Source organism: Lepidochelys kempii, chromosome 1 (genome assembly GCF_965140285.1).
Source record: "Lepidochelys kempii isolate rLepKem1 chromosome 1, rLepKem1.hap1, whole genome shotgun sequence".
Classification (NCBI taxonomy): domain Eukaryota; kingdom Metazoa; phylum Chordata; order Testudines; family Cheloniidae; genus Lepidochelys; species Lepidochelys kempii.
In genome coordinates this window covers 251,451,390-251,476,157 of record NC_136380.1, presented here as the reverse complement: position 1 = coordinate 251,476,157, position 24,768 = coordinate 251,451,390, and the positions used below count along the sequence as shown (strand labels likewise).

Sequence of the window (24,768 nt, the reverse complement as noted above, 5' to 3'; positions counted from 1 at the left end):
TTAATTAGAGATGCTGAAAAAGTACAGTAAAATAAAGACTGGAGCTAAACAGTCATCCATAATTCAAACCAAGATATTCCTGAGGGTTGAAGATCAGATTGATTATTTTATTTATTTCATTTTTTGAGGATGTGGTTGCATAAGGAAGTAAAAGTGCTGAACAACTCACTTCTAGGGAGGTTTTATCACAAGATTTCTCACTCAATTTTGCATAATCAGATTGTCTGGAACTTTGGGCGCTTACTTAAAATGAAAATCCAACTCTTTTGAGGTTTCCCAATCACTAATTTTAGGAAGCTCAGCTGTTAACTGTTTTTTCCCTAAATAGGGAAATGCCAGAGGCTTGACAGCTTGTTTATCGTCATACACTATTTAAATTCCTTGTGCTCTTGTCCTTACATGTGCCTAAAAGTACATAGCATCGCATACCCAAGCTAATAGACTGCAGGATTAAATTGGTTACCTACTAAGGGTTTACCTTTTCACCTGGAATCCAGTCAATTTTTGTTATGGAAATTAATGATGCACATGCAATCACTGGGAAAAATGTAAAGGAAATCATAAAAATTGCTTAATGAATAATAGTGAAAATATTTCTATTTATAATGCATCCCCTGTTCCCATTCTCTAAGACTGAAGACACCAAACAACAAGTTACACTGCAGTATAAAAACAGAATATTAAAAAGCCAAGCAAACATAGTATATTCCCACAAAGCGTCTTATAGTGATCAACACAGAAGATACTCTGAATAAATAAGATTAGGGGTCTTTGCAAAGGAGGAGGGTGAGATGAGGCATTCTTATGGACAGGAGAAGAAACCAAGAGTAGACCCTGGCTGTATGGCTAAGATGTGTAATCATTTGTGTGAACGCTGCTTGTCATTTATGGTCCAATCCAAAGCCAATTGAAGTCAATAGAATGATTCTCATTGACTTCAGTGGGGTTTGGTGCAGGCCCCTAATCTGTGCAGTGACACTCTGGTTAGCCTCTAAGAAGGAAGTTCACCAAGTCTCGCAGCCGAAGAATGACCACCGAGGCCATCTAGTTCAGTATAAAAGGGAAATTGTGGGTGCCAAAATGAAGGGCTAGAGTAGGATCCTCATGACCAACCTTTGATCAACTTTTGGTTTCTAGGGCTATATGTGGCAAGAGGGAACCTAGTCCTGTGATAAGGGTGGTGTTAGCATTGTAATGAAAAAAAAATCCCCCCAAACATTTTCTAGCCTGAAGTTTAATGGTTTCACTCAGTGCTAATGAGGCCAATTCAATTAAGGTGGAAGTGGCCTATTCTCAACAGTTAACAAGAAGGTGTGAGCTTGTCACTATTGAGAATAGGCCACTGTTGAAAATAGGCCATTTCCACCTTAATTGAATTGGCCTCGTTAGCACTGACCCCCCACTTGGTAAGGCAACTCCCATCTTTTCATGTGCTGTAATATATATACTGCTTTCTGTACTTTTCACTCCATGCCTCTGAAGAAGTGGGTTTTAGCCCACGAAAGCTTATGTCCAAATAAATGTTAGTCTATAAGGTGCCACAAGGACTCCTAATTGTTTTTGCTGATACAGAGTAACATGGCTACCACTCTGAAACCTGTCAATGAGTAGTAGTCCTGTTCATTAGTTTACTCATCTGAACCAGAAGGCATCACAAAATGGGGAAGAGATGGCCAGCCCTCTGTGGAGATAGAGGTGGTTAGGGACTATTTAGAAAAGCTGGACATGCACAAGTCCATGGGGCCGGATGAGTTGCATCCGAGAGTGCTGAAGGAATTGGCGGCTGTGATTGCAGAGCCATTGGCCATTATCTTTGAAAACTCGTGGCGAACCGGGGAAGTCCCGGATGACTGGAAAAAGGCTAATGTAGTGCCAATCTTTAAAAAAGGGAAGAAGGAGGATCCTGGGAACTACAGGCCAGTCAGCCTCACCTCAGTCCCTGGAAAAATCATGGAGCAGGTCCTCAAAGAATCAATCCTGAAGCACTTGCATGAGAGGAAAGTGATCAGGAACAGCCAGCATGGATTCACCAAGGGAAGGTCATGCCTGACTAATCTAATCGCCTTTTATGATGAGATTACTGGTTCTGTGGATGAAGGGAAAGCAGTGGATGTATTGTTTCTTGACTTTAGCAAAGCTTTTGACACGGTCTCCCACAGTATTCTTGTCAGCAAGTTAAGGAAGTATGGGCTGGATGAATGCACTATAAGGTGGGTAGAAAGCTGGCTAGATTGTCGGGCTCAACGGGTAGTGATCAATGGCTCCATGTCTAGTTGGCAGCCGGTATCAATTGGAGTGCCCCAAGGGTCGGTCCTGGGGCCGGTTTTGTTCAATATCTTCATAAATGATCTGGAGGATGGTGTGGATTGCACTCTCAGCAAATTTGTGGATGATACTAAACTGGGAGGAGTGGTAGATACGCTGGAGGGGAGGGATAGGATACAGAAGGACCTAGACAAATTGGAGGATTGGGCCAAAAGAAATCTGATGAGGTTCAATAAGGATAAGTGCAGGGTCCTGCACTTAGGATGGAAGAATCTAATGCACCGCTACGGACTAGGGACCGAATGGCTAGGCAGCAGTTCTGCGGAAAAGGACCTAGGGGTGACAGTGGACGAGAAGCTGGATATGAGTCAGCAGTGTGCCCGTGTTGCCAAGAAGGCCAATGGCATTTTGGGATGTATAAGTAGGGGCATAGCGAGCAGATCGAGGGACATGATCGTTCCCCTCTATTCGACATTGGTGAGGCCTCATCTGGAGTACTGTGTCCAGTTTTGGGCCCCACACTACAAGAAGGATGTGGATAAATTGGAGAGAGTCCAGCGAAGGGCAACAAAAATGATTAGGGGTCTAGAACACATGACTGATGAGGAGAGGCTGAGGGAGCTGGGATTGTTTAGCCTGCAGAAGAGAAGAATGAGGGGGGATTTGATAGCTGCTTTCAACTACCTGAAAGGGGGTTCCAAAGAGGATGGCTCTAGACTGTTCTCAATGGTAGCAGATGACAGAACGAGGAGTAATGGTCTCAAGTTGCAGTGGGGGAGGTTTAGATTGGATATTAGGAAAAACTTTTTCACTAAGAGGGTGGTGAAACACTGGAATGCGTTACCTAGGGAGGTGGTAGAATCTCCTTCCTTAGAGGTTTTTAAGGTCAGGCTTGACAAAGCCCTGGCTGGGATGATTTAACTGGGAATTGGTCCTGCTTCGAGCAGGGGGTTGGACTAGATGACCTTCTGGGGTCCCTTCCAACCCTGATATTCTATGATTCTATGATTAAAACAATGATCAACAGAGGTGATTTCTCTTCCAGAGGCTTGGATGCTGTGACTCATATCTAGCAGCTCATAGTAACAAGTTTATACAAGAACACTGTCCTGTCAATTAGGTTGAATGCACCAATAGAGTAGTTGGCGCACAAGTGATCATAACTTTTCTTTAAGTAAAATGTAATTTGTTTTATATGTATAAAATATATATTTTATATACAAGAAAAACGTTTTTTCAACAGGAACTTCACAGCAGAGTTCCTTCTCTCACTAACACTGCAGCTGTCACAAGCCCAGCAGGATAACAAAACAGTCAGCAATTATACAGATTATGAAATAAGTGAATATTATTTGTCATCTTTGGTCTGTTTTTAGTTTCCATGTTACATGGCCAGGCAGCATAATAAAATAAACTTCCGTTTTCCCAGAGCAGGATTTCTTACCAGATTTACAAACTAGTATTTCTGACCTCTTCACATACACAAAGCTATTACAAATATTTAAAATATAAAACAGTTGAAAGAAACAGGTTGAAGCAAGAAGACAAGTACATACATATACTTGGTATTATCCAGCATAGTGATGTGGGTCAGTCATGAATTGCATTATGAACATTCACCACCATGAGTGAGAGAAGCTGCAAATTTAAGAAGTATGCTTGACAACAACCATCATATTCCTGTGTTGAGCTAACAATATTCACCATTGTGAGCTGGAGAAGCTGTGAATGTGAGCACCTTAGGTCATAGTCTGCCTTCTGAAACATTTGTATAACTTCAATTACTGCATGCTGTTGCTACTCCTGGGGGAATTCTGTGCCTCTGGGCAATGCAGAATTTTGCAGAAATTAATGTTGTGCTCACAGAATTTCCTTTCCCCCATAGAAATTGTCTGCAATGCTGCTGGCTGCTACTGGGAGCCGCTGGACCCACCAGAGCCCAGCTAGCACATAGAAGACACTGCCAGGGGGTGGGGAAGGGAACTAGAGGGTTCCCAGCAGCTGCAGTTCCCCACATGCCTTGAGGGAAGGAGACAGTGGTGTGCAGGAAACTCCACACAAGCCTGTGACCCAGCATCAGGCTGTTTCTCTCTCTGGGCTCCGAGGGTAGTGGGGGCGGGTGTCTGGGCTGGGGGAGGGGTAGAAGGATGGGTGTCTGGGCTGCGGGGGGGGGGGGGGGGGGATGGCTGGGCTTTGGTGTGGTGGTGTTTGAGTATCTGGGCAAGGGGGGGCATGGCTGGGCTCTGGGGGATATCTGGGCTGGGGGGCTCCCACAGGTGGGCTCTGGGGGTAGAGTGGTTGTGGGTGTCTAGCCCCCCCAGCTAGGCTCTGGGAGGAGGAAGAGAAACAGGAACTGGGTTGTCATAGGGAGTTCTTTAACTCTCTACTCCTGGGGGAATTTTTTGTGCGTCTCTGTACTGTTACAGACATATTTGCTAACAGGTATTTTGAAATAAATTACCAAACTAATTGAAACTGGTGTGATTAGGTAGTGTTATTTTGACAAATAAAATTTGCAGAATTTTAAAGTATTCTGCACAGAATTTTTAATTTTTTGGCACATAAATTCCTCCAGGAGTAAATTATTGCACATACTCTGATGGCAAGGTGGTCTGCCTATTTCAGGGCCAGGAGGCCTGAGGCTAGCCAACCCTGTTCAATCACACCTCTGTATGCTAATTAACTATATCCTAGCCACAGGGGGCAGGATTGATTGGGGGCAGATGAAACATGTGAGCCTCATAAAGGGCAGAGAACTGTTTGGCAAAAGGGAACCAGAGGGAGTAAGTTGGCTTACTGTGGCAGGCTCTGAAGAAAGGTCTAAACAGAAGCTGAGGGCTCCAGAGAAGCAGCCTGGGAGTAAGACCCTGAGAAAGCAAGGTAGGGCCAGGACAGTAGCAGAGGGAGGTTGCATGCTGATTTCTTGGAGTCACAGAGTTGGACAAGGAAGACAGAGGTCTGTGGAAGGACTCTAGCTAAAGAGAGCTGGGAGCCCTTTATGTTGGAACTTCAAGTTGAGGATTGTTTTGTTAATAAAGGCAGATTCCAAGCAGGGAAGTTAGTGGACAGAAAGACTGTGTGGATTATTTTTGGGAACTCAATGAGTAAATTGAGACAGAAAGTGCCTACGTAATGGGAACTTATGCATTTCAGTATTTAGTTCCTCTAGCTAACACTCCAAAGATGGCTAGATAGTTTATCTAGGAGGAGACAGTACAGGCTAGAAGGATGGCTGCTTGCCTCTTCAGTCAGAGGGCCAAATATAGATAGGCTCCCACCTGCCCTCTTTGTTTCTTACAGGGTAGTTTGGCCTGTATGTAGTGTGTTGGTGGCTGGTTATTATAGGGTTAACTCTTGTACATGAGTGGTGCAGTGTGTGTTGTATTTACATTCACTAGCTGTCTCTTAGAATAGAATCCCCTTTGCTTTCTTCCCTACCGCCCAACCAAAAAAAAAAAAAAAAAAAAGTAGGAAACAAGGGCATAAGGCTTAAGTACGCTACTGACAACTGAGGTGTAGCTTCTAGAAATATCCAGTAATTGCCATTCATGCTTCTTACAATGCCAACTTGCTGAACATGGTGCTCCATCTGCAATATAAGCAGTAGCCTGGCATTTATCTTACTTTAGAAGTGGTTTAATGTCAGAGGAAGAACATTTGCATGTAAAGATACAACAATGTGATACACAAAAAGGATACTGGGAATGACAGCTATGCATGACACGATAGAGATGGCTATCCTTATATAACATGTACAGTGACTGTTCCATTGTGGACATGACTTGAAAGAGATGACAGACTGAATTGTAATGTAAACAACACCAGAGCCAAAAGCCACAAGAGCTCCTCCATCATGGACGCTGGGAACAGATAACTCCTGGAAAAAGAATCAGCAGAGGGATTATCTGTTATTATTCATATTACAGTAGTGCCTAGAAACTGGCTGTAAAAATTGGGCCTACAGATCTGTCCTAATTGCGAGCTCTACTGTGGTAGGTGAGGGAAAGGTTAAGGAATGTGTCAATAACCTATAAACAACAGTTGTTGAAGGGAAAAGGAGCAAAAGCGAGACAGACTGAATTTGTATGAACAAAAGATTGACTGATATAACTCAAGGACCATGTTAAAATGTTAAATAGTAAACAAGACGAATAGAGGACCAGAAATCAATTAACCAAAACTGGTGTGTTGGAAATTAGGCCTAATTGGTGGAGAAAAAAATGAGGAGACTAGCTATTCCATCCATCACTCCCTTTTTGGGTCCTTAAAGAGACTTTGGGGAGGGAAATTTGGGTACTGAGATGAGCTTCACCATCTTGGCTGCTGCCTCACCACTTCCTGGGACATTAGGCCTTCATCATCCTGAGAAATATCTGACCTGAACCAGGCCAGAGAAAAGAACTCAGACAACACTGCCATCTCCACCAGTTCCAGCTAAATCCCAAATACCACCTGAACAATTTAGTGATTGTGAAAGATGCCAGCTTGAAGGCACTGGCAAACTGAGTGCTTTTCCCAGAAAAGAGGTACCACACAGATGATGCAAGATTGCCTATGCTATCTGCCAACATGTCTTCATTTTATATTTGAGGGACTGGTTTGAGGAGTGATAAGTTCATATTCTCTATACCTAGCCAGTCCTTAGTTTTTCTGCTGCAACTGTCAATGAAATGTTTTGGTGGTGTTTTTCCTCACTGCTGGTAAGAGACTAGAACTGGCAGGTCACTTCAAATACCCCACTCTCAGATGGTCAGTCAGACAGTGTGCAATATAAAAGCTGGGGGGAGGGTGGTGTGCAGCAGTCCAAACCAGTGACTTTGAAGTGTAAATCTCCATATCCCTCTATCAACCCCCTGAGCTCCTTCCCCTTTCCATGTCATCAGCCATCTTTATTTATGTTGTGATATCCAGGTTATTGAAGATTCTTTCACTCTGAAATATATCTGGAAGTGAAACCTACAGTAAAATAAAGTATATGGCCAGTCAAAAGAACTTCCTGGATTGTCTAAATGTATAAACCGCATATGTTAAACTATGCCAGGTCTATATCACCTCTGTGCCAGAGAAATCTTCTCATAGCTAGTTAAACCAGCTTTTAAGCTGGTTTCTGCCACCAGAGCAATGCAGCATTAATAGAACATGTCTTCCTTGCTTTTGTTATATCTTCTTTCCCTTCCTGGCATGAAGCCATCTTTCTCTCCTTTTCCTTTCCTATGATGGTGTAATTTTACTTTGTTGTTGTCTTCAACATCTGCTTCCCCCCTTTTACTTCACCCCTTCTCCCCGCCCCCCTATTGTGTTTTTTTCTGTTTAGATTTTTATACTATGTTCAGTACTGTGGTATCTAAATTTTCCTTTTCCCCACCATGCTTTCTATATATGAAAACAGAGTCTCAAAATTGAAAGTTTTGAATTGAAAAGCAAGCTTAACTACGAGTGTTGTTACCAGCACCACTGTTCTCTTCTTTTCTAACTTATTTCTTGGACCGTCTCTGCCTTTCATCGTCACCTCCATACATGCTAAAAAGGGCTCAGAAAATTTGCCTAACTCATCACGTTCTGAGGAGTTTCTCCTTTAATAGTCAGTCGCTTCTTAACACGATCCCACCAATTGTATTTCACTTCTGTATTTTAAAATAATGTATGATTAAAAATAGAGAACAAAACACCTGAATCACCTCTGTTCACCTTCACAGAAGTTCTTTTGCTTTTAGGAGACATTTCTAGTTATCTTCCGCCCACACTTTCTGGCTGTTTTGCTGAGCATTCAGGAGCAATACCATTAAAATTATAAAAAGAAAAGGAGTTCTTGTGGCACCTTAGGGACTAACAAATTTATTTATTTAAGCACACAAGAGATCCAGTTCCTGGACACTACAGTGCTAATAAGCGATGGTCACATAAACACCACCCTATACCGGAAACCTACTGACTGCTATACTTACCTACATGCCTCCAGCTTTCATCCAGACCACACCACACGATCCATTGTCTACAGCCAAGCTCTACAATACAAACGCATTTGCTCCAACCCCTCAGACAGAGACAAACATCTACAAGATCTCTATCAAGCATTCTTACAAACTACAGTACCCACCTGCTGAAGAGAAGAAACAGATTGACAGAGCCAGAAGAGTACCGAGAAGTTACCTACTACAGGACAGGCCCAACAAAGAAAATAACAGAACGCCACCAGCCATCACCTTCAGCCCCCAACTAAAACCTCTCCAACGCATCATCAAGGATCTACAACCTATCCTGAAGGACGACCCATCACTCTCACAGATCTTGGGAGACAGGCCAGTCCTTGCCTACAGACAACCCCCCAACCTGAAGCAAATACTCACCAGCAACCACACAACAAAAACACTAACCCAGGAACCTATCCTTGCAACAAAGCCTGTTGCCAACTGTGTCCACATATCTATTCAGGGGACACCATCATAGGGCCTAATCACATCAGCCACACTATCAGAGGCTCGTTCACCTGCACATCTACCAATGTGATATATGCCAACATGTGCCAGAATGCCCCTCTGCCATGTACATTGGCTAAACCAGACAGTCTCTACATAAAAGAATAAATGGACACAAATCAGACGTCAAGAATTATAACATTCAAAAACCAGTCGGAGAACATGTCAATCTCTCTGGTCACTCGATTACAGACCTAAAAGTGGCAATTCTTCAACAAAAAAAACTTCAGAAACAGACTCCAACGAGAGACTGCTGAATTGGAATTAATTTGCAAATTGGACATCATTACATTAGGCTTGAATAAAGACTGGGAGTGGATGTGTCATTACACAAAGTAAAACTATTTCCCCATGTTTATTTCCCCCCCACCCCCGACACTGTTCCTCACACATTCTTGTCAACTGCTGGAAATGGCCCACCTTGATTATCACTACAAAAAGGTTTTTTTCTCTCCTGCTGGTAATAGCTCACCTTACCTGATCACTCTCATTACAGTGTGTATGGTAACACCCATTGTTTCATGTTCTCTGTGTATATAAAATCTCCCCACTGTATTTTCCACTGCATGAATCCAATGAAGTGAGCTGTAGCTCACGAAAGCTTATGCTCAAATAAATTTGTTAGTCTCTAAGGTGCCACAAGTACTCCTTTTCTTTTTGCGGATACAGACTAACACAGCTGCTACTCTGAAACCATTAAAATTATACTTTCCACCCTGCCTTCCCCAGTACCAAAATGACCAAAAAACTTTCCTTACAACTAATTTTACTGATTAAAAATTTACAACCGAGCTCACAAGATTTGTATAGATAAAAGCAAATTATAAAATTCACAGCATGTGTGAAATTGAAGTGTTTTCACAAAACATGTAGCAACTTGTTTTGGAGAGAGAAAGAATGAAGTCCCCGCCTCCCGCCAGTCTCATTCAGCCCTACTATAGCATTTTACATGTTGCTTATTTCTCTAACTAGGGAAAAATGAGGGTTTAGAGAAAAACAAACCACCACCATACGTGAACTTTCTAAGTGAGTTAATGGTACAGTATGATCTACTGGTTAGGGAACTGCACTGGGTAGTCAAGAGAGCTGGGTTCTAATTCCAGCTTTGCGGCTGATTTTCTGACTTTAAGGAAATCACATAACCGCTCTGTGCCTCGGTTTCCCCATTAGTAAAATGGGGATGATACATATTTTCATAAAGCTTTATTAGATCTACAGATAAGTGCTATGTAAGAGCCAAGTACTATTGTTAATAATAAAAATAACTGTTCAGTTCACTTACTATACCATACAACTGTAGGACCCAAGGTATTGAGAACCCCAGTTCCCATCACCATCTATGACAGTTCAGGGTACTCAGAAATTTGAAGGATTGGGTCCTTATTTTGTCATGTCTTTCATGCAGGCTGTACCCAAAATACAATATAAATAAACAAAAGAGATAAGAAATTAAGAGTAGGACTGTCGATTAATTACAGTTAATGCATGCTATTAACGCAAAACAATTTAACTAGATCTAAAAAACAGTCGTGATTAATTGAAGTTTTAATCACAGTGTTAATAATAGAATACCAATTTAAGTTTATTATAAATATTTTTGGATGTTTTTCTACATTTTCAAATATATTGATTTCAGTTACAACTCAGAATACAAAGTTTACAGTGCTTACTTTGTATTATTTTTTATTACAAAAATTTGCACTGTAAAAAAGATAAAATAAATAGTATTTTTCAATTTACCTCATGTAAGTCCACTCAGTCCTTCTTCTTGTTCAGCCAATCACTAAGACAAACAAGTTTGTTTAATTTGCAGGAGATAATGCTGCCTGTTTCTGATTTACAAAGTCGCCTGATACTGTTACAGCCAACATTGCCAGATAGTTACATGCCAGATATGCTAAATGTTCATATGCTCCCTCATGCTTTGACTAATAGGCTCTAAAGTTTTACATTGTTTTGTTTTTGAGTGCAGTTATGTTAAAAAAAAAAATCCTACGTTTGTAAGTTGCACTTTCACAATAAAGAGATTGCACTACAGTACTTGTATCAGGTGAATTGAAAAAATACTATTTCTTTGTTTATCTTTTTCACAGTGCAAATATTTGCAATAAAAAATAATATAAAGTGAGCACTGTGCACTTTGTATTCTGTGTTGTAACTGAAATCAGTATATTTGAAAATGTAGGAAACATCCAAAAATATTTATAATATATTTAAATTGGTATTCCATTATTATTTAACAGTGCAAGTGAAACTGCAATTAATCGTGACTAATTTTTTTAATGGTTTGACAGCCCTCATTAAGAGATGAGAAGGTAAAACAGGCAAGATCAAATGAGAATCAAAATTAATGATGTGACTGGGCTCCCTCTCTGAGTTTTATGCCAAAATTGTTTTTTGTTTGCTACCGATAGAACAAATCAATAACAGGGATTATTTTTAAGATCCAAAGCATGATTTATATGATTTCATTTCTATAGCGTGTAAATCTTTTGTTACAAAATATTGCCTGAAGGTAATACTAACAGAGCTGGACACTGCACTGGAGACTTTTTAGCCTGAAACATCCAACGTTTAATACTTGCAAAACTGTATTCCTCAGTTTTTGAAACCATCCATGGATTTGCTAACTCACAGGCCTTATCTCTCTTCTCTCCTCAGCTCTCTCTGGTTGCCTATTACTGTTCTTCTCTGTTCCTTCCCTATACACAATTGTACATTGTTAGGTTACTATACACGCACAATACTGTGTACAAAACAAAATGTGCCTATATTGTGGCCTAACAATATATGACTGAGTTTGTTATCAGAAAGTCGCATAACAAACATGGCAGAACAAAAAGATGGGACTATAGCCTCTCCATTCCAACAAAAAACATGTTTCTCTCTTGGTGCCTCATTAAAATGGTTTCCTCCACTCCAAATGCGAAATCTTCTACTCTCAGTATATAAAAACCTACAGTATATGTAATCACATTAAGTAACAGGAGGAAACTGGCAAACAATGAATTATTAATGTATTCTATACACAGTAAATGGCTTGAAACAGATTAATTCTACTAAGAATGAACTTTACTATACGAGGATAGTCATAATAATAAATGAAAGTTCAAATATCCAGATTTCAGAGGTGAAATCAAAGCTGGTAACAAACTTTGCAAAATGCTGTAAATTATTTAAACATACTGTTTGGCTCTGGCTTTTGGTAAATTATTGATAAAGTACAGCAGGCTACATGACATCCCAGGGAAGATTAAAGAAATACTTCATAACATCCCACAGTTTTTTCCCCTCAAGGGACATAATCAACTGATTTTCTACTAGGTTTGCAGAAGCAGTAACACAGGAACTTTGCAATAATTGCAAAACACTTGGTTTGGATGGCCTTTTGCAACTCTAGCAGGAGTTTATACTGTGGTGTAGAATGCTTCTCTCAAGCTAGAAAGGAATTGGGAAAAATGGTGGAATATAGATGTTTTTTACGTCAGTTACTTTCAGAAGAGTTCCCATGCAATTCTGTGTATTCCTTTCCTCATCCAGCACAGAGAATGAGAGTGAGGCAATAATGAGACTTTGCTCATTTGTCTCATTTTCATCTAATTAAGAAGTAACTCTCAGAGAGGTAACACAGTCTTGTGATTAAGATAGTGGCATGGGTCCCAGAAGATCAGGGTTCAATTCCCAGCACTCCAACAGATTTCCTGTGAGACCTTTGATAAAACCACTTAATATCTCTTTTCTCTTGTCTGCAAAATGGGGATGATACTTCCTTTGCCTGTCTCTTCAGACTGTAAGCTGTTTGAGGCAGGGACCTGTACCTTATTATGTGTTTGTACAGCATGAAGCACAATGGGGCCCTGACTTTAGTTGGTTTGTATTGCAGTCCAAATAGTAAAATAAGGAATGTCAGAATCAGTGAGAACTCATCTTATGCTTTCTGACAAGATCCCAAAACCTTATTAAGAATCTTTTAAAGAAAGAACAAAAAAGAGTTGGAGAGAGAAAGTTAAAATAAAAAAAGGAGATAATGGGCAGAGATCAAAATTTTTCTTTCTGATCTCTGGTCAAGGACCAGGGCTAGGAGAAGTTTATTATTGTATTTTTTTAAATAAAATATTTCTAGACCTTCTGTTTTGCAAGATTTCCAACTGCACATTCATGTCATTCTGCTTCCTATCTTACTTTTTTCTCTTCATTGCAGTATTGGGAGCTCTTGATGTTACACTGATATTGCCTATTCTGCTCCCGTAACACTTCTTTTGTCTGGTCTGGTGGTTCTTGCTCTCTGCTCTGTCTCCACAGCATGTACTGAGAGAAAGAGAAGGAGGGGACCACCAGGAGCAGACCTGGCATCTTAGGAGCATGAAGAGTGCTACCAGCAAGTGGGCAGTAGCAAAGGGAGGGACTATTTCTGGTTCAAGATACCTCAAAAATATTTGTAGTTAAAATGTTTGAGGAGTAATGGTATTGAGAGAGGTGAAGCAGGACAATACAGAAAGCAAGCATGGGACGCATATAAGGAGGTAAGAGATATTAGAACCTCAAAGTGTCCATTGGGCCCAAAATATTGCTCAGGCATGCAGGAGTGAAAATCACACTTGGAGTTGCAGCTAGCAAGGGATGTTAAGAGTAACAAGAAGGGTTTCTTCAGGTATCTTAGTAACAAGAAGGTGGTCAAGGAAAGCGTGGGCCCCTTACTGAATGAGGGAGGCAACCTAGTGACAGAGGATGTGGAAAAAGCTAATGTACTCAATGCTTTTTGTCGTCTCTGTCTTCACTAACAAGGTCAGCTCCCAGACTACTGCACTGGGTAGCACAGCATGGGGAGGAGGTGACCAGCCCTCTGTGGAGAAAGAAGTGGTTCAGGGCTATTTAGAAAAGCTGGACGAGCACAAGTCCATGGAACTGGATGCACTGCATCCGAGGGTGCTAAAGGAGTTGGCTGATGTGATAGCAGAGCCATTGGCCATTATCTTTGAAAACTCATGGCGATCGGGGGAGGTCACGGATGACTGGGAAAAGTGCCCATCTTTAAAAAAGGGAAGGAGGAGGATCTTGGGAACTATAGGCCAGTGAGCTTCACCTCAGTCCCTGGAAAAATCATGGAGCAGGTCCTCAGGTAATCAGTTCTGAAGCACTTAGAGGAGAGGAAAGTGATCAGGAACAGTCAGCATGGATTCACCAAGGGCAAGTCATGCCTGACTAACCTAATTGCCTTCTATGATGAGATAACTGGCTCTGTGGATGAGGGGAAAGCAGTGGATGTGTTATTCCTTGACTTTAGCAAAGCTTTTGATACGGTCTCCCACAGTATTCTTACCAGTAGTTAAAGAAGTATGGGCGGGATGAATGGACTATAAGGTGGATAGAAAGCTGGCTAGATCATCAGGCTCAACAGGTTGTGATCAATGGCTCCATGTCAAGCAGAGTGCCCCAAGGGTCAGTCCTGGGGCTGGTTTTATTCAATATCTTCATTACCTATCTGGAGGATGGCATGGATTGCACCCTCAGCAAATTTGCAGATGACACTAAACTGGAAGGAGTGGTAGATATGGTGGAAGGTAGGGATAGGATACAGAGGGACCTAGACAAATTAGAGGATTGGGTCAAAAGAGTTCTGATGAGGTCCAACAAGGACAAGTGCAGAGTCCTGCACTTAGGATGGAAGAATCCCATGCACTGCTACAGATTAGGGACCAAGTGGCTAGGCAGCAGTTCTGCAGAAAAGGACCTAGGGGTTACAGTGGACGAGAAGCTGGATATGAGTCAACAGTGTGCCCTTGTTGCCAAGAAGGCTAATGGCATTTTGGGCTGTATAAGTAGGAGCATTGTCAGCAGATCGAGGGACATGATCATTCCCCTCTATTCGGCATTGGTGAGGCCTCATCTAGAGTACTGTGTCCAGTTTTGGGCCCCACACTACAAGAAGGATGTGGAAAAATTGGAAAGAGTCCAGTGAAGGGCAACAAAAATTATTAGGGGGCTGGAACACATGACTTATGAGGAGAGGCTGAGGGAAGTGGGATTATTTAGTCTGCAGAAGAGAAGAATGAGGAGGGATTTGATAGCTGCTTTCAACTACCTGAAAGGGGGTTCCAAAGAGGATGGATCTAGACTGTTCTCAGTGGTACCAGATGACAGAATGAGGAGTAATGGTCTCAAGTTGCAGTGGGGGGCGGGGCAGTTTAGGTTGGATAGTAGGAAAAACTTTTTCACTAGGAGGGTGGTGAAGCCCTGGAATGGGTTATCTAGGGAGGTGGTGGAATTCTTAGAGGATTTTAAGGTCAGGCTTGACAAAGCCCTGGCTGGGATGATTTAGTTGGGGATTGGTCCTGCTTTGAGCAGGGGGTTGGACTAGATGACCTCCTGAGGTCCCTTCCAACCCTGATATTCTATGATTCCAAGTTCTCTTCGTAGAACAGCCAGTCTTCCTCCCTGCTAGTCAGCACTCCAAAAATAGGTACAGACTTTGCCCTCACCTCTACAACGTCCCCACTGTCTACCAGCCTGGAGAGCATAATAAAACCTGAGTTTGTAGCCCAAATTGGAGTCTGCTGCATCCTGCATGACATCAGTTGATGGGTAAAAAGCTGACTAGCTGAACAAAATATACTTTTACTTGGTCTCTAAATGGATGGTGTGTGTTCTGTTGCTCTATGAGAACACTAATTACCTAATGTGGTCAAGTATCTTTAAGCTCAGGAAGTGTGCTGTTTTCTTTTTAAAAGAAAGAGAAGTGGACAAAGACATAGGATTAGTAAATTATCTTAGTCATTTGCTTACAATTTTTACAGTATAAACTATAATGGCTTGGGACATAAAAACAAAATATTTCCACTCAAGTGTTCTTAGAATAAGACTTACTTTCTCAGGCAGCAGGAAGATGCAAGTTGCACGTACACACAAACACACACAAATTTCAGCCTAGCTCACAACCCACTACTTCTTACAGTTGCAAAATTTCTGTGCTCTAGGTCACATCTACCTTCACATATCCTTCTAAACTGCATGGTCTTCTATGTTCCTATGCATCCTGACTCAGCAAAGCATGTAAACACATGCTTAAGTCCATCCTCATTCAAAAAAGGAAGGTACTATCACCTGTGCTTAACTTTAAGCATATAAGGAGTCCCAGCTTTTATTGGTATATGCTGAACCTACAATAGGAGGGTTTGCCAATAAAGCTAGGGTAGAGAAGACCTAATTTGTTTTGCCCTCCACTCTAAACCTGAAAGGCTTAACAGATCACTTGTTTCACTAGAGTGATAACTTGCAGACTGGTGCTATTTACACCCTGTCTTTACCTGTGAATAAGGCCTATCCTGTACTCAAGAAGGTTTTGCCAGTATATCTAGACCAGCAAACCTACCTGGTGTAACTTATATCAGCAAAGCAGTCCTGATATTAGAATAGTAGAATAAGCTAAACAGGTAAAAGCACTTTTATGCCAGTATAACTATGTCTACACTAGAGCTTTTGAAGGAATAGAAATGTCACCAAAAAAATCACACCCTTAACCGATACTGCTACACAGGCAAAAGTTTCTAGTGTAGACGTGGCCTTAAGAGAGTTAGGAACCAAATATTTCCTTTGAAAGACTAGTGGAACGAGATGGAAGTAAAACATTGTTTTTCATGTTGTTAATTTACTGATCCATAAATACAGCATTAACCATTTAAATCTATAATTTTTATGGTTAAAACTTTTAAAATTAGATTTGTGATTAAAATTGGACCATACCTGAAAATTTGCAACAATGCCCATTCCAATACAGCCCAGCAATCCAATACATAATGTAATTAAGTTACATGAAGGATTCATAAAATGTGATGATTCGTTTTGCTTCTCTATTATTAAATATCTGATGTACATTGTAGCTGCACCTAAAAACAGAAAGAAAAAAAACACCCCAAAACATTTATTTTCATTTACCATGCAATTATATTATCCTTTTTCATTTTCTTTGGTGAAATTACACATACATTTACAAAATTCACTTAAAACCACTATGCACTGAATTACATCTTCTCTAATTCTACTGTGATGGGAGTGGGAATGGGGACTAAAAAGTAGTAAGTTCTACATGTATTATTTTCAGATGCTATTCTGAAGGGGTCGCCTCAATACTATCTTCCCCAGTTGCCCCCATAAATTACTTTGGGACAATTTAGGAAACAGGGTCATTTCAGTCCCATTACAATTTGGATTTTAGAGAGCAGAGAATGTTGACAACCATGCAGCCAGCATCAAGATTTTAGTCATGAAGAGGGGATGGAAGAGGATAAAGTATGGGCCAGATCAGACGAGGAACATTCACATAAAGAATCTGACACATCAGAAAAGGGCAGACAAATAAACAGTGACACGTTTTTAAAGTGATTGTACACAAATGTTAGAAGTCTAAATAATAAGATGGGTGAACTAGAGTGCCTCATGTTAAAGGAGGATATAATAGGCATCACAGAAACCTGGTGGAGTGAGGACAATCAACGGGACACAATCACTCCGGGGCACAAAATATATCGGAAGGACAGAACAGGTTGTGAAGTGGGGGAGGGGGGGTGGCACTATATGTGAAAGAAAATGTAGAATCAAATGAAAGAAAAATCTTAAATGAATCCACATGTTCCATAGAATCTCTATGGATAGTAATTCCATGCTCTAATAAGAATATAACAGTAGGGATCTATTATCGATCACCTGACCAGGACAGTGATAGTGACGATAAATGCTAAAGGGAGATTAGAGAGGCTATCAAAATGAAAAACTCAATAATAGTGGGGGATTTCAATTATCCCCATATTGACTGGGTACATGTCACCTCAGGACGAAATGCAGAGACAAAATTTCTCAATGCTTTAAATGACTGCTTCTTGAAGGAGCTGGTACAGGAACCCACAAGGGGAGAGAGAACCCACAACTCTCGATCTAGTCCTGAGTGCAGCGCAGGATCTGGTCCAAGAGGTAACTATAACAGGACCGCTTCGAAATAGTGACCATAATATAATAACATTTAACATTCCTGTGGTGGGAAGAACACCCCAACACTGTGGCATTTAATTTCAGAAAGGGGAACAATGCAAAAATGAGGAGGTTAGTTAAACAGAAATTAAAAGGTACAGTGACTAGAGTGAAATCCCTGCAAGCTGCATGGACACTTTTCAAAGACACCATAATAGAGGCTAAACTTAAATGTATACCCCAAATTAAAAAATACAGTAAAAGAACTAAAAAAGAGCCACCATGGCTTAACAACCATGTAAAAGAAGCAATGAGAGATAAAAAGGCATCTTTTAAAAAGTGGAAGTCAAATCCTAGTGAGGTAAATAGAAAGGAGCATAAACACTGCCAAATTAAATGTAAAAACGTAATAAGAAAAGCCAAAAAGGAGTTTGAAGAATAGCTAGCCAAAAACTCAAAAGGTAATAATAAAATGTTTTCTAAGTACATCAGAAGCAGGAAGCCTGCTAAACAACCAGTGGGGCCCCTGGATGATCGAGATACAAAAGAAGCACTTAAAGACGATAAAGTCATTGCAGAGAAACTAAATGAATTCTTTGCTTCAGTCTTCATGGCTGAGGATGTTAGGGAGATTCCCAAACCTGAGCCGTCTTTTGTAGATGACAAATCTGAGGAATTGTCCCAGATTGAAGTGTCACTAGAGGAGGTTTTGGAGTTAATTGAAAAACTTAACAGTAACAAGTCACCGGAACCAGATGGCATTCACCCAAGAGTTCTGAAAGAACTCAAATGTGAAATTGCGGAACTATTAACTATGGTTTGTAACCTGTCCTTTAAATCAGCTTCTGTACCCTATGACTGGAAGATAGCTAATGTAACGCCAGTATTTAAGAAGGGCTCTAGAGGTGATCCTGGCAATTACAGACCGGTAAGTTTAACGTCAGTACCGGGCAAATTAGTTGAAACAATAGTAAAGAATAAAATTGTCAGACACATAGAAGAACATAAATTGTTGCGCAAAAGTCAACATGGTTTCTGTAAAGGGAGATCATGTCTTACTAATCTAATAGAGTTCTTTGAAGGGGTCAACAAACATGTGGACAAGGGGGATCCAGTGGACATAGTGTACTTAGATTTCCAGAAAGCCTTTGACAAGGTCCCTCACCAAAGGCTCTTATGTAAATTAAGTTGTCATGGGATAAGAGGGAAGAGCCTTTCATGGATTGAGAACTGGTTAAAAGACAGGGAACAAAGGGTAGAAATAACTGATAAATTTTCAGAATGGAGAGGGGTAACTAGTGGTGTTCCCAAGGGTCAGTCTTAGGACCAATCCTATTCAACCTATTCATAAATGATCTGGAGAAAGGGGTAAACAGTGAGGTAGCAAAGTTTGCAGACAATACTAAACTGCTCAAGATCGTTAAGAGCAAAGCAGACTGTGAAGAACTTCAAAAAGATCTCACAAAACTAAGTGATTGGGCAACAAAACGGCAAAAGAAATGTAATGTGGATAAATGTAAAGTAATGCACATTGGAAAAAATAACCCCAACTATACATACAATATGATGGGGGCTAATTTAGCTACAACTAATCAGGAGAAAGATCTTGGAGTCATCATGGATAGTTCTCTGAAGATGTCCACGCAGTGTGCAGCGGCAGTCAAAAAAGCAAATGGGATGTTAGGAATCATTAAAAAAGGGATAGAGAATAAGATGGAGAATATCTTATTGCCCTTATATAAAGCCATGGTATGCCCACATCTTGAATACTGCATACAGATGTGGTCCCCTCACCTAAAAAAAGATATACTGGCATTAGAAAAGATTCAGAAAAGGGCAACTAAAATGATTAGGGGTTTGGAACGGGTACCATATGAGAAGAGATTAAAGAGGCTAGGACTTTTCAGCTTGGAAAAGAGGAGACTAAGAGGGGATATGATAGAGGTATATAAAATCATGAGTGGTGTGGAGAAAGTGAATAAGAAGAAGTTATTTACTCGTTCCCATAATATAAGAATTAGGGGCCATTGAATGAAATTAATGGGTAGCAGGTTTAAAACAAATAAAAGGAAGTTCTTCTTCACTCAGCGCACAGTCAACCTGTGGAACTCCTTGCCTGAGGAGGTTGTGAAGGCTAGGACTATAACAGGGTTTAAAAGAGAACTGGATAAATTCATAGAGGTTAAGTCCATTAACCGCTATTAGCCAGGATGGGTAAGGAATAGTGTCCCTACCTTCTGTTTGTCAGAGGGTGGAGATGGATGGCAGGAGAGAGATCACTAGATCATTACCTGTTAAGTTCACTCCCTCTGGGGCATCTGGCATTGGCCACTGTCAGTAGACAGGATACTGGGCTGGATGGACCTTAGGTCTGACCCAGTATGGCCATTCTTATGTTCTTAAGAAAGGTTATGACAGGGAGATGAGCACTAAGTTGGAAGATGGACAGTTTATTAGACTTTAGTCTGCCCTGATAGATATCTATATTCGGGAACCACGTCTGTTAATGACCAGCATATAGTTTCTTTGTTGGATGTAACAGGAAAAAAAGTGCACCCAACTATGTCATCAGAAATTGTTCTTAACTCTTGGGGCCCAATTCTGACTAGCCCTTGCCATAAGATCCCTCCAAACTAGTGTATACAGATATTTTTTGCCAAAATATCACTATCTTTAGGCTCTTATACTCAATCTATAGGCCCTAATACTCAATTAATTCCTATCAGAGATCTATTTACATATGAAAATTGACTGCATCAGAGAATTGCATTATAACAGGAGTGGGTCAATATGTTGTAAATCGGGCTCTGAAAAGAACAGTATAACAACACAGTTCATAACTCAGGTCTTGTCTACATAGGGAAGAACAAATCATACAGTGTTATACACAATTTCCCCAACACAGTAAACTTGCCTATGCAGATAGGCACTTAGAGGTGATATAATTGGAGAAGGAGGTTGTGTATAGACACCATTTTGGGGTTGGGGAACATATATGCTTAAATATACAGGCCTAGATTCTCCACTCCATCAGATGAGAGGAGGGTGCGCAGTCAGTTGCAGTTCCTTGATTCAGGACCGCCTGGCCCCGCTGCAAGATTCCTGACGGATCGGACAGGGTGGATTGATTTAAATCAAAGCAATTTAAATCACTGATTTTGATCATGATTTTAATTAGCAAGCAGGAAACCTGGATTCAAATAATCAAATGTGTTTTGCATTTGTACTTTTTAGTTAATTTCATAAGACAGATTGATTCAAATTGGTGGTAACCACTGAAACATGTCAATTTACAACTAAATATAGCCTTTATACTAAATTGGTTCTTCTTTTTGTGCACCAGGAGGATACATTATATCTATACACGTTTAAGTAATTACATAGCTTAAACTTACATTTATTCAGATTCTTATTTTTTACATTTTTATTATGTTAGAAAATAGTTATTTACTAGATGATAACTAATTTTTACTTGTGATCTGTGTCAATCTATTTGAATGGATATTCAAATTCAATTCAAAGTACACAAAACCGGCATTTTTTAAATGTGTTGGATACATTTAAAAAGTTGATCAAAATGTTTATCAAAACATGTTTTACATTTAAAACTAACTTATTTATTAAAGGAAGTATTGCCTGCAGTTCGTGAATTGAATGTTTCTGTTCACCATGTCCTTCAAGATTTTAGAACTAGTAGAGCTCATTCTCTCACACCTGTTTTTATTCATAAATTGGAAGAGGATAAAAAGCTCTCCTGCTTTTTCAACTCCCTTTTGAATGAACTAGTCATTGAACTGAACTAGTTGAATACACTGAAATGATGAAAATATTTTCTCTGCACCTGCAGAAGAGGCTACTGCTATCAAAAGCTGGTATAGCGTATCAACAAATTCTGGTTCCAGGTGCTTAGCCAGTGACTTCAACCATTTCAGTTATTTCACTTTCTTTGAAACAGCAAATATGCAGCTTAATTTCCTTTTTGTATTTAATTTAAATTATTTTAATAGATTATAGTAAGTTTAGGCCTCAACATAGGTTGTCAATTTCAAATGTTATTTTGAATAGATTTATTTTTTTTAACTAAACCTATATTTAATTTAAATTTTTAAAAATCAGATATTTTAAAAAAAATCAAAATCACTGATTTTTATCCAACCTGTTAAGGAACCTTATGCCAGTGGAAGACCAGGCATAGCTGAGCCCACACCACTGTTCTACCACACCTCTCCTGGTTCCACACCCACCCTGGCCCCTCCTTTCCCTTATACTATGGGTTGTGGTGGGGAGCAACTGGTGCAACCAGATTTATATCAGCCGACAGTTTTCTTCCACTGGTCATTTCTAGCTGCTTTAAGGCCACTTTGCACTGATTAAGTGGTCTTAGTAGACCAGAGAATTGATCCATACCATACACTCACTGACCCCAAAGTGGCACTCTGCAGTTCCCTCTATAGTGTTCTGGAGTAGGCTCTCTGCAGTATTTTGTGGGGACTGGAATAGGGACAACCAGCACTCATCCTACTTCTAGATCCAAATTCTCTGATATTCAGACAGAATTTGGCCCTTAATATGCTCAGACCAAATACCCATACATACCTAAAAATGCTGAAATATTAATCATAAACCCAAATATGCCACTTTCTGGAGGTTTTGTTCCTGTGTCACTAAAACAAGAAGAACAAAAAAGTTAGTTCATGAAGCTTGTAAGATTCAAGTCCTCAATTATACAATTCCCTAAAAGAAATGTCATTTGTATGTAGTTTTATTTTAAGAAGACAGACATTTAAACAAGGAAATATAATGTCCTCTGTTGCCTGTCTAAGGCTTTACTGGTCGAACTGAATGTTTATTTTTGGGTGAAAAAACTGTTATCTTACAATAGAACACAGTCTCTGGGCTATATCCCTCCCGCAATTCATCACTCATACAGACCTGTGATGACCTGGAGTTACACAAAAGGTATCTATGAACAGCTAATTAGAAGCTAATTAGAAGGACATTGGTGAACTTTACGGAGGATGGCACTGTCAATGCCATTTTATATGTCAATTGCCAGCTAAGCTAGTACTGTAGTTAAGACGTCAATCGACAGTATGCAGGCTTGTGGGAACATATGGTTCTGTGTTGGACTGTTGGATCCTACAGATGGTTCTGCTATCAAAGGGCAGAGTTGTACTCTGATTCACACCCCAGTCCTCAGTATCCTGCTCTCCCTACATGTGTGGCTCTGCCTTTGACGATAAAAGGACGGAGCAGCTACATTAAAATGATAGAACTGAAGGGCCCCAATTCTCCTTTCATTTACATAGTAAAAATCAGGACTAACTCCACTGAAATCAGTGATATTATATGAATGTAAAACTGCTGTAAAGTGAAAGGAGAATCAAGACTACAGCACACTGTTAACATTCAAACCTGCAACTGGTTCAAAACATAAGCTCTGCAATTTTCCCTCCTTAGCTTGCTATTGTGTTTAGTAAAACAATTTTATTAGAGGCACTTTAGTAAGGTAGTTTCTGCTATATCCACACAAGTCTTCTCTTCAGGAATACATGGGTGCTGGAACTAGGCGTGTGTGCCACAGTCCCTGGCTTGAAGTGGTTTCCATCATACACATGGTTCACAGTTTGGTTCAATGGCTCTCAGAACCCCGACTATAAAAATTGTTCCAGCACCCCTGCAGCAATATGGTTGTCATTTAATGGCAAAAATGTCAAGGTTCTTGCTAAAATTCCAGGAATAAATAAATGTAGATTTTACAGTATACATATAATTATAGTACACTAAACAATATACACCGTAATGATCCTTGCTGATATTGCACATTGAACAATTATCATGCACATTGTGAAGAGAGTTGTCACTTTGGATGGGCTATTACCAGCAGGAGAGTGAGTTTGTGTGTGTGGGGTGGGGGAGGGTGAGAAAACCTGGATTTGTGCTGGAAATGGCCCAACTTGATGATCACTTTAGATAAGCTATTACCAGCAGGACAGTGGGGTGGGAGGAGGCATTGAACAAGCAGTTCACTTAAGTGATGTGTACTCCCTGCTCTCCTTCCACTTTTCTTACTGGTTATCTTCTTGAAAGGAGCCACCAATTCACCTACTCAGTAATTTTGAGAAGCCTTCATTCTTGTAACCACTGATGTGACAAACAATTCCTTATTTTATTGTGATAGAAAGAAAAGGTGTCAAACGCCCAGAAAACTAATATAGAATATTGAATTGTACTTAGATTCCCTCTATTCTGCCACTTCCATTTATTTACAACCAAATTTTCAAAAATGGCCACTGACTTGGCTGCTTCAAGTTTTTGACTGCCCAACTTGGTTTAATTTTCATAAGTACTGAGCATCTGAAGTTCCCATTGACTTCAACTGAAATTGTGGGTGCTCAACACCACTCCCTCAAATCAGGCATCCTAAAAAGCCAAGGCACCCCAAGTCAGTGGCCGTTTTTAAAAAAAGTTTGGCCATCTTGTTTACTTCAAGTAGGAAGACTGGAAATAGACCTTCAAAATTAAATCGGAGAATCACAATCTCCCTCTGCCCCCAAATGATTGATGTGCATAGTCTGTCTATCACTTCCTTGAAAATTAGGCTAGCTGGTCAAGAATGGCAAGAAACTAGATGGATACATTGAAGATAGTGATGTGAGTCCTTTTCTTTGTGAAGTTGTTGTAATGAATACTGAAAACATCCATACTGACTCCCAGCACATATGGATAAAAATTCTAATAGGGTTCAGAGAGCAATAGCTTGGGAGACTTCAGCATTTAATCAGTATCTTAGAGTTTGTACAGCCTCTCAGGACAATGTTAAGATTTTCTATTCATCTTATCTTCTAGTTATTATGCTCGTTCAAGTCAAAGACTTGCTACAGCACATACTTTTTAATAATCACACATTCCTTACCTGACAGTGAACCTGGTAAAAACAATAAAGTTGCCTTAATTTCACATTTAATAGTGTAGGTGTATTTGCAATCTTTGCTTTAATTATCAAGGCCTTTTTAACCTTGAATTTTTGATATTTTCCTCATGAGCCTGGAGTAGTTTTATAAAA

The 24,768-nt window shown here is 40.1% G+C and overlaps 1 protein-coding gene across 2 annotated transcripts in view; it reads right to left on the bottom strand.

Annotated features, from left to right (window-relative positions):
* Positions 1-24,768, bottom strand: part of DRAM1 (DNA damage regulated autophagy modulator 1) — a 38,182-nt gene that overhangs the window by 5,230 nt on the left and 8,184 nt on the right. For both annotated transcript variants that reach the window (XM_073323189.2, XM_073323199.2), the window contains exons 2-5: positions 22,299-22,366; positions 16,482-16,624; positions 5,965-6,142; positions 479-537 (exon numbers count right to left, since the gene is read on the bottom strand). In XM_073323189.2, the coding sequence (XP_073179290.1) occupies positions 479-537; positions 5,965-6,142; positions 16,482-16,624; positions 22,299-22,366 (448 nt within the window). The remainder of the gene's footprint in view (positions 1-478; positions 538-5,964; positions 6,143-16,481; positions 16,625-22,298; positions 22,367-24,768) is intronic.